This window comes from Acanthopagrus latus, chromosome 2 (assembly GCF_904848185.1).
Source record: "Acanthopagrus latus isolate v.2019 chromosome 2, fAcaLat1.1, whole genome shotgun sequence".
Taxonomy (NCBI): domain Eukaryota; kingdom Metazoa; phylum Chordata; class Actinopteri; order Spariformes; family Sparidae; genus Acanthopagrus; species Acanthopagrus latus.
Window position 1 is genome coordinate 24,760,529 of NC_051040.1, and position 15,932 is coordinate 24,776,460.

The 15,932-nt window shown below is 42.7% G+C and overlaps 2 protein-coding genes across 2 annotated transcripts; one reads left to right on the plus strand and one right to left on the minus strand.

Annotated features, from left to right (window-relative positions):
- Positions 1-352: 352 nt before the first annotated feature.
- si:dkey-260j18.2 (uncharacterized protein LOC325231 homolog) lies at positions 353-8,112 on the minus strand. The gene is made up of 6 exons (XM_037124399.1): positions 7,588-8,112; positions 7,306-7,494; positions 6,744-6,897; positions 6,475-6,553; positions 5,687-5,914; positions 353-5,469 (listed from the first exon to the last, which is right to left on the minus strand). The coding sequence occupies exons 3-6, from the start codon at positions 6,895-6,897 to the stop codon at positions 3,972-3,974; spliced, it is 1,959 nt and encodes a 652-aa protein (XP_036980294.1). The 5' UTR covers positions 7,306-7,494; positions 7,588-8,112; the 3' UTR covers positions 353-3,971.
- Positions 8,113-8,224: 112 nt separating this feature from the next.
- sars2 (seryl-tRNA synthetase 2, mitochondrial) lies at positions 8,225-15,660 on the plus strand. The gene is made up of 16 exons (XM_037124414.1): positions 8,225-8,542; positions 9,711-9,806; positions 9,926-9,955; positions 10,067-10,207; positions 10,325-10,379; positions 10,509-10,572; positions 10,853-10,958; positions 11,064-11,111; positions 11,297-11,405; positions 12,450-12,495; positions 12,590-12,677; positions 12,940-13,052; positions 13,196-13,289; positions 14,017-14,109; positions 14,204-14,269; positions 15,278-15,660. The coding sequence occupies exons 1-16, from the start codon at positions 8,267-8,269 to the stop codon at positions 15,416-15,418; spliced, it is 1,566 nt and encodes a 521-aa protein (XP_036980309.1). The 5' UTR covers positions 8,225-8,266; the 3' UTR covers positions 15,419-15,660.
- The last annotated feature ends 272 nt before the right edge of the window (positions 15,661-15,932 follow it).

Below are 15,932 nucleotides of genomic sequence, written 5' to 3' on the forward strand. Positions count from 1 at the left end.
CCCTGTGACTATTTCTATTGTTTCCAGGACTTAGAGATAACTATGCCCTTTTATATCACTGACCTACCCCAATCGCCTTCTTCAGAAAAGGGGCCTCTGTCTAACACTGGCTGTCCCTTGATGGCGCAGGCAGAGCTGAAGGCAGGACACAGCACAAGTGACAGATCTCTACACTTCTACTGATCAAGAATCTTATTGGTGGGAGCTGGCTGATGAAAGGATATCCTAGAGGATACCTGAAAATTGTGGTGATAAGATGTGCTGATTGCATATAGGGGAACTGAAGGTAGGTGCTAGAGGCACAATAACATGTATTAATTTGAAGATCACAGTGTTATAATCAAGCTGTTAATTGGTACCTGTGTTGAAGAGGGAGCTCTCGTGTTTGCTAGAAATAGCTTTAACACAGTAGTGTGAGGGAGGTGCTGTTACTGTAGCTGGGAAATTGGGGAAGTTCCACTATTCTGCTCTCTCAGGAGCCAAGTCGTTTTAACAAAAGTTCAAGATGGGAGGGGGGATTCACTAAAATGTACTTGTGATTCTATTGGTTGGTGGTCTCACTATAAGCTAATGGAAAAGCTGAGTGATGAGACAACCTGACCGCCTTTCTGTGGAGAGATCTGTGAATTCAGCTTCAGTGGTCCGTTTTAATTACTGCGATGGGCCTGGGCCACATTACAGTACCTGGCCTACCTCTGTGTTTGTCTTTAAGGTGCTACCTGACTCTCCCACAGCACTGACGGAATGGCCTCACCTGTTTGGAGCCTAACTAAGCTCTGTGGTTTAAAAATGGCTCCCTCTCTTTCACTCCTGAAACTCTAGGGTGTATCAGGCACTTGATACCCACACCTCTGTACCATTAGGTAATGAAGTGTGGGTACTGGGTGCTTTTGCTGCTTTTGTTGAGTTATCCCTAAAACATTTATCGTTCACTTAAAGGATGTCTCCAACAATTGTATACATTTAAGTGCGTTTACAGGTTTTTTAAGTGTACTTCTGCATATGTGAACAAGAAGTAGAAAGCCTTTTGTGGTTTTAGAAGTTGCATGTACTCTGATTAATCTTCTCCAGCCATGTCACTCAGTGGCTAAATTGCATTATTTGTAGTATTATGGTGATGTAGTCACGCAGTTTTGAAAAGGAAGAAGAATGCATGTCAAAAGGTGCCATATCTGGAGCTTCTGCAGTAACTTTGTCCGTTCTTAAACTGTTCATAATGAGACCATCAATGTTATAGGAGCACAGTATACATCAGAGGACTGCTTTTCAAATCCTGTTACCCACATTACCCACAATGCAACTTAGCTACTGAGTGACTACTGAAATTTATCATATTACATGCAGCTTCCACTGGAGCTGCAGAAGCCTTTATACTACTTTTTTTCACCTAAGCAGTCACTCTCTGTAAACACACTTTACTGTATAAAACTGGTGGAGGTGCCTTTTAAATGGTTGCTGTGACGACCTGCCAGTGCCTAAAGTTAGGTTATGAAAAAGCCTCAGCATCTCACCAAATGGATTCTTTCTAACGGGTTTAAATTCTCATGTCAGACTGTCATTGATTTATTAATCCACTGCGCAGGTGAGAGACACATGTAGTCTTATCTCAGCAGTAAGAGCCATTAGAGACACACATCCTGCATCTCTATTTATTTTCCTGGTTTAGGCTGAAGATTTATTTACAGTCAACTATGAATGTTGCTCAATAATCTAATGTTACATCTGAAAACTAATATCTGGCCTGCAGCAATGAAAACTCACTCAAGTTCTCAGTGAAGTAACTCCCTGCTACGATTTATAATATAAAACTCGTTCAATTTCATCATTCATTTTCTCTATCTGACATAAAGCCTTCAGCGTCATGGATTGCCTCAATAATGGCAAAAATCCAAAACTGGTGTCCTAAACAACTCTAATATCACCCCTACTTTTTATTTGACCTGCTAGTTTGCAATGTAAAAACAATGGTAGATTTCTGACATTTTTGCTCACAGCTGGCAGTGTTTTCCATGTGCACACATCTCCCACAGAGGTATCTGGATTTGATCAATAAGAAAGGAAAAAGGGAGAAAAAGAAATCTAAGAAAACATAGTGGCTTACAGCAAAACAATGCTCATACATTTCAAACTTTCTGACCTTCCATAAGACAACAATTTAAGAATTAATTTACTTTAAAACCCTCCATCCCTTTCACATCTGAACACATGTGCTCTTATTTGACAGGTCCGTCAAAGCTTGTGCCATCCTAACATACAGGAAGTACACTGCATTCAGAGCCAAAGTTACCATTTCAAGACATCAAAAACCTTTAGAATACATCTCAATAAATTAGGTGCAGTGCTAATGTGTTCAGATAATCCACAGCCCCCATGCCAAACACATTCACAAGTGCTGTGGCTGGAGCAATTGTAACAAAAAAATGTCATTTTGACATGACAGCTGAATCAAGTAAAGTCTACTGTTCACCTCTGATTTTGGGAAGGTGCTGGACTGAGCGTCGGTCTAGACACAAGGATACCGTCAGTCATCTTCACAAAGAGCTTGTACATTTACCTTCTCTCTCAATACTTAATGCATGGAGTGGATGGTTACTGTACATAATCATTTACACCATGTGAATAAATTCATTTAGTATTTATTTCTTTGCACTATTTGTATTGTTGACAACTTACGGAAAACTTAGACCTTTATTTCTTTTTTACCCATTTTCTAAACATTCTTGTGTACTTTACAGTCTTGACCATTATTTACCTCAATTTGTTTGATTTTATTGTTTGTTCTCAGGTGTATGTCTATGTCTGTCTAAGCCGACTGTGATTCTTTGTAAGAATGCTTGCTGAAAAGGACAGTTCAAGTTTGTTTTTGCAGCACAATGTCATGAACATCTCCAAAATCCAATGACGAATGGATTCCAAACTTAAAGCACTCACTGGCTTATACATTAATATGGAAGATGGCATTCTGGCATCATTTTTGATATTTTGCATATTATCTATCCTGCAAATTCCTATCATTGCTGTGCACCACTCTTTTGTGGCAGGAACTTTCAGAGCACATTTAAAAACATGGAACTTACACAGTTTCTACCAAGTACAAAGACACTATGCGGTCCATGGTTAAATATTGCCTCCAATATTTGAGATCCGTTGGGAGGGATCAGGCTGCCTGTGAAGTAACACCATAAAAAGGGCTCCACAATTGTTGGGCAGTGTCTTGGGGCATGTAGGTCAGACTGTCCTGTGCTCTGAAGAAAGAACCTAAACAAATTAGCGAAGGGCTTCAAAACATAAGGAGAACAGGACATTTACCTCTTAATTTTAAACAAACTTAGGGTACATGTATAGACTGTCTAGTGTTATGAAAAATAGGTGTATTTCCTATGATATGTTTTCACTCTGGTGTATTTGTATAGCCCTTAATTGCAGTTTCAAAGGGCTTTAGAGGCCCACATTAGACAGGAAGGTTTAGGCAAATAACATGGCAAACAGTATGGTCAGAAATGTGCCTGTATCCTTGTGTCTAAAGTAAACACGTCTAAAAAAATTCACAGCATTGAAATGGTTTCCAAACATCCTTAAAATATTACACCAGCAAAAAGCTGAAAATAACATTACACTTTAAAAAACAATTTAAAAAGGCCCATTTCTCTCTCAAAGGACTTTACTGTTCTGACAAATAGTGGATTAGGTTACATTCAGGTGCTTGTTGCCTGACTTTTAACCAGTTTCTGGCTCCAGCTGCTCGCTGCCTGTAAATGTGACTATCCTTGAAGTGTTTCATAAGATCTGTGTGCGTCCAGTCCATTACAGACATGCACTCAGACTCCATGAAATAATCTCTCCCTGTGACCTCATCGCAATACCAACATATCATCACGTCAAGGAGAAGCAAATTCAAACTCAGCATGGAGCTTATCTCTGTTTCACATGAACGGCTACCTCGGCTTCAGTTACATTGCTAACTAACTAAGCTAGTCAGCTGCCTTCTTGCAGTTTTCTTTGGCTAGTCTCAGTCTGGACAGAATGTGTTTCTTAGGGAACTTTAAAGTGGTGCACCCAAACTGGCTCACCCCTCCAGTGTCTCCTGGGAGTTTCTCACGTCTCTGCACCCAGCTGCGCCAGCCAGGCTTCCAACAGTAAACACTGTCATAGAACCGTGAACCATTTTCCCCACCCAGCACATAAATCCTGCGTTTCCACCTGGCCACACCCCCAGCTGCAATCCGCCGTGGAAGCCCGGGAAATACCACAGGGCTTGGGGCTCGGTCACTTCCACCACCTGCACTCCCCCGCTGCTCCGCAGTGACCAACACCCCTCCACCAGTCACCTCCCTCTCAACTCCAGACCCCCTGCCCTCTCTGAAAAACAGCACACGCCCAGTGGCGTCTAAAGTTTCCAGATTGGTGTAGTTTCCATCCAGGAACTTTGTGGTATCCCTCATGTACCCCCCAATGGCACAGACTCCTCCACGCACTGCTACTCCTCCAGCGAGGCAGGTGGCGCCAGAGTCCAGAGCCACACGTGTCCAGCAGTCTGTTAAGGTGTGATAAATAAGCACCCCCGAGTGGACCACAGCCCGGTTCTGTTCAAGTGTGGTTCCACCCAGCAGGTAAAGCCGTCCACGTAATGCTGCACAGGCGAAGGCTCGCAGAGGGAGTGGCAGCCGAGGCCCTGGAGCCCACTGAAGTGTACTCAGCTCCAGGGTCTCACTGGAGTCCAGCAGAGCTGAGCGGTTACTACCACCCAAGGCATAGAGTGACTCTCCACAGCCCAGCAGGCCTAGCATGGCCCGAGGTTGGACCATTGAAGGCTGCTCTATCCAGCGGTCCAACACAGCATCATATTCATGCACAGCTGCGGACACTGAGCCTGTCCGCAGAATCCCCCCCGCCACAAACAGCCGGTCACCTACAGCCGTACAGCCGGGACTGACCAATGAACCCAGCGCTGCTAACTTCTCCCACTTCCCTGTCCTAGGATCAAAGCAATCCACTGTGTAGTCTCTTGCAGCTAAATTCTCATCCTCCCGTGGCGTCAAATCCACGCACACAATTTTTTTTTCAAACATGCCCTCCCGTGGTCTCAGAGGCCCCCCAAGGCCCTCACCAGCTGCAGCGGGGCCCAACTCCTGGCTCAGTCTTCGGCTCTCTTCCTGAGACAGCAGTCCCGGCCGCAGGTGGTGAAGCAATGCGGGCATGTGGGCGTAGCGATCCAAGGGTTGGTGCTCTGCCCATCGACGCGCGGCATCGTAAACCTCGGCTTCGGAGTCCACCCCCAGGCGGTCAGAACTCAGAAGGCTGCCTAAGGTGCCGTGGTCCAAGAGGAGGAAGTCTTTCTGCCGGGCCACCCGGGGGAAGTGCTGAGCTACGAGCCGCAGGGAGGCTCGCAGCAGCAGCTGGTCGTGGTGAGAGCGAGCCAGAGAGTACATCCCCAGGCAGTTATCCACTGAGAGGTGCTCAAAAAGAAACCTTGGGAAGAAAAAGTAGAGAAAGCGTGTGGAGAACAGAGAGAGATACAAAGAGGGAAAGAAAGACAGAGGAAGTGAGACTGGGAGTATTAAATCTAGATGACAGATTTCTAAAGTAAAACCTAATGTCAAAGTAAAATTCATAGCTACCTGAATAGTTTTGTCTAACAAATAAAGCTGTGAAGTGGATTAACTGTCACTTTTTACAGCAGGTTTACCTGGAACACAGGTCTTGAAGGGGCATGACTTGAAGCCTGTTGGCAGCCACAAACAGATCTTCAGCTGTGTCCAGACAGAGCCCAGCCTCACCAGTGTACACAAACTGGATGACGGTCTCCATGACAGACGGCGTCACCTCCTCCAGTCGTATCTCAGTGAGGCGGGACTCAACCAGAGGGCTTGTGAACATGGCCCGAAAGTACGGGCTGACGGCTGCCAAGAGGACTCTGAGGGATGGCAGATTGAAGATATCTGTTTATGTGAACAATATGTCAATCCATATCACATGCAGTAGTCATCTCTACTGTATTCTAATGTGATTAACCATTATATCATTAACCAAACAAAGAGTGTAAATAGTCTTCTGCAAGAACAGAACTGGTCTGTATGATGGCACCTTCATTACAAGTTACATCTGCTTTGTATTCAATGTTATGACAATACAAAAATACAAACTTATGATTAAATTAATCTGTCATTTGATTGGAAATTAATCAGTAATAACTTTGATAATTATGCTTAAGATGCTTTAAATCACTTGTCTAGGAAAAACACATTACATGGTGGCTACAGATTACAATGTTGTCTATCATATATGAGTGTAAATGGAGTACTATACAGGAGCAACAAAAATGGCAAACAAAAACAGCATTCACAAATTTAATTATAATAAAAATATTTGTGAGTTGCAGCCATGGCTAAAATGCTTTTCTTAATTTCCGAACATGACTTCATGAATGTCTTGTTTTTCTTTGTCAGCTTCTAGTGCTGGATGCGGCAGTCATACCTGTGACACATGAACTTCTTTCCCTCAACAAGCAGAGTAACATCACACAGCTGCTGAGCATCCAGGAGTTGCTTCAATCCTAGGAAAGGGGACGCAGAGATGGAGATGGAGGGCGAGATGGAGGGATGAATGAGTAAGAATTAGACAGAGGGGGCAGTGATCAAGAAAAGCCAGCAGAGAACAACGCTGGCAGGACAGGAGAGCCTACATGTGTCACAATGATACTACAAGGGCTAGTCTCTCTCTAGCCTCCTCATGTCCTGTCTCACCATGTGTTATGTAGTCCCCCAGCGGTGTGGTGCTGTCATCGGGGAAATCCTCCTCCTCTGAGTCGCTGTCCGACAGGGGCTCTCCTCCTCCACCGTCCCCATCCTGCCATGGCTGGGGACGCCAGGTGACTGTGCCCCCGCGCACAGCATTCATCTGAGGAGCAGCAAATACACAAAACACAGAAAGTCAGGGCCAGAGAATTACACACATGCATATGGGTTTTAGTGTGTAACCTTTATGCATGCAAGGCCTGTCTTTAACCAACAGGCCTATGTATTGTAGATGGAGGCCTGTAACATATATGACCCAGATAACACTTGGTAGCAATGTTGCTTTCTGGACAAAACTCATGATACAGCTTGGTTTTAAACTCAATCATTACAGTCTGCTAGACACATATTGCAATACCTTGACACAGTAAGTTTGCGTTTGCATATTACCAAAGGATAAATATAACGCCCCCTAAAAATACTGACTATGACAGATGACAAACACGAAGCATGCTGCTGTTGCTGCAGCATCTGTTTACCATTAAGAGGCTGCATTTGTAGCTCACATTACCTTTGCTCTTCTTCTCGTTTCCACCGTGAAGGCTGGCCGGGTCTCACTTTCAACAGGAATTGGCGAGGCAGTCTGGGCCAGGCTAACTGTATCCAAGGACCCGGTTATTACCAGAGGCTTCGAGAGGCTTTCCTCGCTCCCATCTGGGTGTCTTGGTCCTCCGGGTTCAGCTGAAAGGCTCGTCCCGGCCTGTGGAGAAGAAGCGTCAGGCTACTCGCTGCTCATCCAGCCCCCGAGCACAACATCACCAACGCTTCTAACTGACGGACCAAACTAGCTTACAAAGGGCCAATTTCCCCGCCGTGCAAACGGTGCTCTTCGTGACAAATATCAGTCCACCATGGCATTATTCACGCATGACCAGCTCGGCGGCAAGACAGTGCAGAGTGTAGTTTGTGGAGCCTTCAGGGGAGAAAATGAGACTGAGTTCAGGTCCAGTCGGCCGCACTTGTCACGTCTGAACCGGATTACCGCAACGTTAGACTTCCGCCCATCTGATTGGCTGACCTTTGGCTCGTGACGATTGTTTGGGGCTGTGTCGTTTTCTGTCAATGCGGAAAATAAAATAAAAATCCGCTCCCTTTTTGATATTATGTAACACCAGCTGCGGAAAATGGCAGCTCTGCTTTAAGAATATCAATTGATTCCTCTATATTCTTTTTATCTTGTTTCCAATTCCGAAATACTAATTTCCGCATTCGTGCTGCATTCACGGGAGATAATGTTTTGCAAGCGTCAATAGAGCTCCGTGGTTCCTTCAAAAGCTGAAAAGAAAATGAGAAACGCGATGACATATGACTGACCATTATTCTGGTCACACGCTGTGCTTTTATTTAAGGGACAATGTCCAAACAAACGTTTGAGGCGTAGAGAAAAAGGTTGACCGTGAGCCCCCACGGCCTACAGTATAGTTGCAATAATTACTATACTCCCTGAATGCAACATTGACGACAGGACAAACATGGCGACCTGCATGGGCATGGTCGTAAGAGTTGGAGGCACTGCGTGGACTGTGCTGAAGCCAGTGGCGAGACAATGCTCAAGACAGAGGACAAGCGTGTTCATCCCACAGCGCTTTTCACATGGAGCCCGGAGCAGTTTGTACGAGCATGTCCGTGAAGGTTACAGTGACAAGCCCGAGCTTGACATGAGAGCAGTGTGTGAGGAGACCGACAAAGTCATCGCAAATGTAGAGAACAGGAAGGGTGACCTGCGAGGGGACGATGTCAGGAAAATTGTAAGTGTATTTTTCTTTCTGCTAATCAAGTCCTGTTTGTGACATAACGACAGAGCTTTATATCTTCTGTCGAAATTATGTTGTCGGGATTTGACAGCTCAGTCTGAATGGACAGTTTTCATTCAGCTACCAAAAGCCGCTGGTAAGTACAGAAGCCTTAGAGGGACAACAAGCCGTCACATCTGCTGGTTACATTTGTCACATACAGCACCACCAGCCAGCTTCATCCTCCTCGTCAAACTATACTTTGGTACTCAAATTACTTAATGAACTTACTTGCATGTTTATCAACCCAGTAATCTTTGCGTGTTGAGTCCACTTTCCTCCCAGGAAAATCCAGGGGCTATGAATATACAAATATTCTGAATTTGAAAATCTTAACTTCTGGAAACAAGATGTCTCTTGACACTCAACAGTCAAATCCAAGTACCGGTACATGTACACTGTTGCAAGTTTTGTTTTTTGTTTTTTTTGTTTTTTTTTTACACTTGTTCAAGATGCATGCCAGACTATGACTGACTCCAAATGAATTGTGTGTATTAGTTGTAAGGTGAGCACAGAGAAATGCGAAAACACCTCTCCAGTATCAAACATACATGCATACATGCACCATTCTCAGTGACACTCAAACATCCAAGAATAGTTTGCTAAAACATTTTTTTTTCTTTTTGTCTCTCAAGATAGTAAATGAAGAGTCTTTGGGTTTTGGATTGTTGGTAGGACAAAAGAAGTAGGATGAGGATGTAACTTTAGGCCGTCCAAAATCTTGAAGAGCATTTTTAACAATTGATCATGACAACAATCAGCAGATTATCCAATAATGAAAACACCTGGAAGTTGCAGCCGTTGTTTGAGTTCTAACTACAAGCACAATATCACCTCATAGAAATGTTGGAACAAATCTAACTTTATTGTTCAACATAACACAACACTGACACACACAAAGAATCCGAGTCAGCTGTCCTAATATATGTCAATATACTTCCATACAGTATATATGCTTTGAATGATAATGTATATATGCAGTATAAATGCCTTGAATAATGGTTTCAATTTCATGCCCATTTTTCTGCTTGCATTTCAACTGATCTCATTGATTCTCTCTGTGTGTGTGTGTGTGTGTGTGTGTGTGTGTGTGTGTGTGTGTGTGTGTGTGTCCTCATTGCAGGTATGTGTGTGGCAAGAGCTGCAGGCAGTGAGGACAGAAATCTTTGGGCTGGAGGAAGAGAAGAGTCACATCAGTGACACAGTCAAAGCACTTGTGGTCAGTAATGAACATGACAGCACCGTGACCTGTTTTTTAGATGTTCGATGTTGTTTGTATTATTTGATTTTAAAGTATGAAATTGTGCACGTAGTTATGACATAATCTTTTCCTCACAGACTAAGAATGACAAGAAAGCCCTTGCCAACGTAAGTGTCAACTCCCCTAATACTTTGATAGTGAATCAGTCTATCTTGGCATTGTTGCACTAGTGAGTGGTACATCAGATTTGGGACTAGTCCTTGTTGTTTATCGTGCAGCATCCAGTGTACACCAAGGCTCTGCAGAGGGGTCGAGAGATCCGCAATAGGCTCATTCAGCTGTTCCTCAAAGAGACTGAGTTGGAGCAGGAACACTATGGACGAGCGCTCAGACTGCCCAACACCTCACACCCCGATGTGGTGAGGATACATGCACACACTCTGTACAGAGCATCTGGGGTGGAGCTTTTCTGTGAAATGCATCCTTTTTTTAAAATAAGTGTACATCCTCAAGTTGCTGTTTTTATCCTTTGTCAGCCAGTTGGAGATGAGAGCCAGGCGAGGGTGGTGGAGCTGGTTGGACAGAAACCAGGTGATTGATGTGATCCATGCTGGTATTGATCGATAGTGTCAGATCAATGTTAATCTAAAATAACTGACCCTTGTGTGTTTAAAAAGTACAAATCTCATAATCAGCTCTCTCTATCTCTCTCTGCTGTAGAGTTTGACTTCAAGCCCAGAGGCCATGTGGAGCTGGGGGAGGAGCTGGGCCTCATCAGGCAGAGGTGAGGATGACATTGATTGTTTGTTGCGAGTACTTGTTCCACTTGATTTTCCACTTGTTCACTATTGTACTCAATGTGTATTACATAACCTTTAGTTCATATGACTGAGAGAAAAGTGAAGAAGAGAGTTTGTTTTTCTGTTAATAGGTTGAGGCAAAGAAACACAACTTTTTGATGAGTAAACTGTGACTACCATAATGTTTGATATTTTGTCTGATATTTATTTTACCTAATGGATGTGAATGGTTGTTGTACTTTGTTCCTTTGGCCTCTCCTGCAGACATCTAGCTCATGTCTCAGGCCACAGGTCCTACTATCTGAGGGGAGCAGGGGCCAGACTTCAGACTGCACTCCAAAACTTTGCCCTTGACACAGTACAGCGACGGGTAAGCACTTGTCTGGAAATATTCAATATAAAGTCCACACAATTAATGTATGTTATTATTCTGCCAACACATGAGGGAGTCAAACTTTCCTTTTGACTCTTGCAGGGCTTCATTCCTATGGTTGTACCTGACATGCTGAAGGGGGCAGTATTTGTAAGTAGAAGTCTGTGCCATCTGACTTTGACTTGATGAAAGATGCTAAACTTAATGTCTAAAAGTGTTGACATTTCAATGATTTGAATGGACATATATTGAGCATACCGCATTTTTAAACCACAAATCATCCCACTCTCCCTCACCTCTCTCCCTTTTTATTATTCTGTTTCGTCCCCTTGCAGGAGGGTTGTGGGATGCAGCCCAACGCACATCGCTCTCAGGTCTATTCACTGGACCAGGCACGTTTCCCAGACCTCAACCTGGCTGGGACTGGAGAGGTCGGGGTGGCAGGTGAAACTTCATTCCTCACAAATTTTCTCAAAAGACTCAAAATGTGTATTTTTGAGTGATCAGTCCTAGCTGTCAACCAGTTGTTTAAGGCTCAAGCTTTAACTAATTGGCGTATCTCGCTATCAGTCAACATGTCAGTAGTCCTGATTCTTAAATGACTAATAAGATTAAATATCATGCTTGGTTGTGATCCCTCCTGGTAGGTTGTTGTGGTCATATAGGCATGTGCCCATAGAGGAGACTGAAGTTACCCGCTTTAAACAACAATTAGTAGAAATTGACATTTTGTAGGATTTGGCGCCCCCCACAGTTTCTGAGGGCAACGCCACTGTCATAAATACAAATCCAAGCTCTGTAACAGTTTGTAAGATATGTAGGAGCTAACTGCAAACAAAACTCACTACATCTTAACAATGTGATGCCTTGAAAACTTGTTTGTTGAAGTAAACATATGTAACACTGCGATCCTCCCCTCCCGCTGAAGTTACATAGTGTAGAAACAAGTGATAGTGGTGGAGTGGCTGAGACAGAGACACCATTCAGTCAATCACAAGACACTGTACCATCACAATGATTTTGAAGCAAGAAGAAAGTTACATAATGTTGCTTTAAAATCCCCAACAGCACATCATGTCCACGCTTGAAAGGTTGCATGAAACAACAAAAACACAATGATATCCAAAACAAAACAGTGCACATCATGTTAAACACTATTGGCTCTCATTCTGATGTCAGAACACACCTGCTGGTCTGTAATGACAAGATCGGAACACTTGACTCCTTCAGAATTGTAATTAATGCATTTTGTTGTTTTCTAGGTAAACGTAAATTCTTACACCTAGAAAACTGACTGTCAATCTTGAGTCCAACTATTCACATGAAATGTTTTACCATTTTCCAACAACTGTTGGTTTGTTGAAAAATATGCAATACATCAATATTTGAAGCTAGTAAAAGATTTATAAATCAGAATTGAGAACTGGACGCATCTATTGTACGCGTGTAGTAAAGTAGTGAAGTAATGCATTGCCTCTCTTCTTCTAGGCTATTTCATGGATCATGCTGTAAACTGGAAGGACCTGCCTGTCAGGTTAGAAGAAGCCCTCACCTCTAGCTTTCTGCAGATAGTGTTATGTTAATAAGTAGTATTAACAGCTGACATGATGTGTCCTCTCCCGCCGCAGGACGGTGTGCAGCAGCACCTGCTACAGAGCAGAGACAGACACAGGCAGAGAGGCATGGGGGCTCTACAGAGTACATCACTTCAACAAGGTGCCAGAGACATCACTATTATGTCAGAGACATAGACAGGCTTTGATGAACGTGTATACAGAACACGCAATGTCCACTAATTTGCATGTCTTGTAGAGGACGTGAAGATGTGCATGTGTGTTACTATCTGTTAGCTGTTAGCATTTGATTGTTAGTCATTTTCAAGAGCATAAACTTAAAATAGCACAAAAATAAAGTCTCTACTGTATAATTATGAAAAATGTGTGTTGACATAAAATTGTGTGTGCGTGTGCGTATCCAGATAGAGATGTTTGGAGTGACAGCGGATGAGACGGGAGAAGAGAGCTCTCATCTGCTGGATGAGTTTGTCTCTCTGCAGAAAGAGATATTCTCTGCACTAGAACTACACTACAGGTTAATATAAAAACACACACACACGGCCCCAGTCTGAACAGCCCTGCGCTTCGATACATCCGTTCAATTTGACATAATGTTTAGAATATTTGTATCCGATTATGGTTTGATTTTTTTGTGTTTCTGTGTGTGTCCTGACTCAGAGTGCTGGACATGCCGACACAGGAACTGGGTCCTCCAGCGCACAGGAAGTACGACATTGAAGCATGGATGCCTGGAAGGAACAGCTACGGAGAGGTCACTCACTCACTCATCTTATCTGAACATTAAGTCAGTTAGGAAATGACTAGATTAAGGCTGAATGATACGGTTAAAATAAACAACAGAAAAATACTGTGCGATATGATTCATGATTAGCATGAATGATACATTTTCCATCACAATTTTTTAATTTTCACAAGAAAAAAATCTGTTAAAGTTACAGTGATGTGAGAGGATTGCACCAAACAAAATATTTTGTAGGACAGGACATCTCTGCAGCCTGACAGCACTTCATTATAATGCTGTTTTGGCTCTCATTTTTACATTTATTGAAAAATTGCAGCTACTGCAATTTGGATATTGTGCTTGGCCAAACTGTGATTAGGATAACATTTTGATTAATTGTGCAGCCATGGACTGGATGTCTACGGAAATACCTCCTGACTATTAAACAGAAATGAACATCTATTTATTAGTCGCACAAGAGCAGTAGGAGGTGTTAAACATTTACACTCTATTTGGCTTCAGCATGCTGCATAAGAAGTTAGTGAGTAGAAATCGTGCTGCATCATTGTGGGTGCATCTGATTTTAATTGCAGCTCTTTCCTCTCTCTCTCTCTCTCTCTCTATATATATATATATATATATATATATATATATATATATATATATATATATATATATATATATATATATATATATATATATATATATATATATATATATATATATATATATATATATATATATATATATACATCAGATTTCCAGTGGGTCCAACTGTACGGACTACCAAAGCAGACGCCTCAACATCCTGTACGAGAGAGAGGACGGCAGCCTGCAGTACGCCCACACAGTAAGACTGCAGATGAGGCAGACTGCTGTACATTCCTCCGGGTATAGCATACAGCAGTGTACCACCCCATGATGTGTCGTTTTTATCTCTCTAGGTGAATGCTACAGCATGTGCCATCCCCCGAACCATCATTGCTATTCTGGAGACTCATCAGACAAATGTAAGACACCAACAGAAAGGCACACATGAGGGGATACTGAAGATGTGTAATTCTTTAATTCAGGTTTCCTGACATTGAATTGCCCTAGGAAATGACAAAATTGTCCTGAAAATGTTGGAATGAGCAACGTTATTACGGTCAGGTTTCTATATGAACCAAAACAAGTATCACAAGGCCCTGAATTTCTTTTTGCCTGATGTTTCTACACCATGTGACACAGCTGAAAATGTGGCCCTGTAGCCATGTTTTTATCCATATACCCAGCTGATATTGACTGAGAACCATCGGTCGCTAGAAAGTTATATGTCAGAAATTACAGCAAGTCCTAAAATCTTTTTTTAAAGACAAGTTTTGATGAAACCATGCAAAAAAAAGAAATAAATGAAAAAAAGCTTCTTAAGTTCTGATCATCCTCTCTTATTGTCTCTTCCAGCAAAAGGTGACCTTGTCCACCTGCTACCATGTAAAATATCTATGTACATGTTGGTGTTAAAGTGGCTCCCCCTAGTGACTGTTTTAAGTGAAAACATTGTTATACAAACTATAGTGTATGTCATTAGAAATGATTAACTAGTACTGACATTTTCTGTATATTACTAAACAGTTCATCTTCGTCTTGAGGCAGAGTTTTATTCTGGATTACTATCCAGAGAGGATTCCATATTTTATTGCTCAAAAAACAAATCAGTCAGTAATGCAGCACTGTATTCCCCCTCTGTTTGAGATGCTCTGTTTTACCGCCTGTCTCTTTAAGACCTGACCTACTGAACATCCAGTCTACTCTGATTGGTCAGCTCACACATGCCTGAGCCACTGTGCCAAATCAATTTTTGCCTAACGAACTAGGCATAGATTGGGAATGTGTGACTGACTCTAAGAAAATCAAGCATTTGTATTTCAAGACATTATGAAGTCCACTTAACTCAACATCAGAGTATTTTTGTATACTCATTTTGGCTGCTGTTTCTTCTTTTGTCCCTAATCTATGTTCTCCCTCCATCTACCCAGGAGGGAACGGTGCGTGTCCCCCGAGCCCTGCAGCCTTACTTGGGTCTAGAAGTGATCGAGAAGCCAAAGTACTCTCCACTGAAATACATTGGACCCAACCAGCCCAGTCGACCACCCAGGCCTGCCCCCAAAACCAGATAACACACATATAGTGTGGTGCAATAAAGCCAGTTTACATTCAGCGCCACCAAACCAGACAGGAAGTCAGCATTTAATACAGATAAGGATGATACCAGGCGATGGATCATGTCTGAACCTTTCAAATTACTGTTGCTGTAAATATATTGTCTTATTTTATTGAATGTCCTTTAATTGTGAATGCGAGTCTGCATCTGTCCAGCTCATGAGGAGGAAATAACCAATACAGATACGTGTTGAATGTCTGTCTCCTGTATTGCTTGCTGTGCCTCCTGCCCAGAGGTGTCATATACATATACATTGTACATGCATTAGCTCACAGACACCATAAATGACATTGCGACCTTGGGGTCTTAAAGAATTGCTCCCAGAGGTGACATACAGGCCTGTTAATGTGTGTTACATTACCAGCTGTTACAGTTTATCAATAATTGATGTGCAAGAGTAATTAACCAGCAGCTCTGGGAGGGAGGGGGATGTTTGCATGGGCTTTTCAAATAAACTGAAAGTTGTTATA

Coding starts and splice junctions, on each gene's coding strand:
- si:dkey-260j18.2 (XM_037124399.1), bottom strand. CDS start 6,897: ATGAATGCTGTGCGCGGGGGCACAGTCACCTGGCGTCCCCAGCCATGG. Junction 6,554..6,743: donor GGGGGACTACATAACACATG/GTGAGACAGGAC, acceptor CCCCTTTCCTAG/GATTGAAGCAACTCCTGGAT. Junction 5,470..5,686: donor CTTCAAGACCTGTGTTCCAG/GTAAACCTGCTG, acceptor TTTCTTCCCAAG/GTTTCTTTTTGAGCACCTCT.
- sars2 (XM_037124414.1), top strand. CDS start 8,267: ATGGCGACCTGCATGGGCATGGTCGTAAGAGTTGGAGGCACTGCGTGG. Junction 11,406..12,449: donor TGGAGAGGTCGGGGTGGCAG/GTGAAACTTCAT, acceptor CTCTTCTTCTAG/GCTATTTCATGGATCATGCT. Junction 12,496..12,589: donor TGGAAGGACCTGCCTGTCAG/GTTAGAAGAAGC, acceptor CTCCCGCCGCAG/GACGGTGTGCAGCAGCACCT.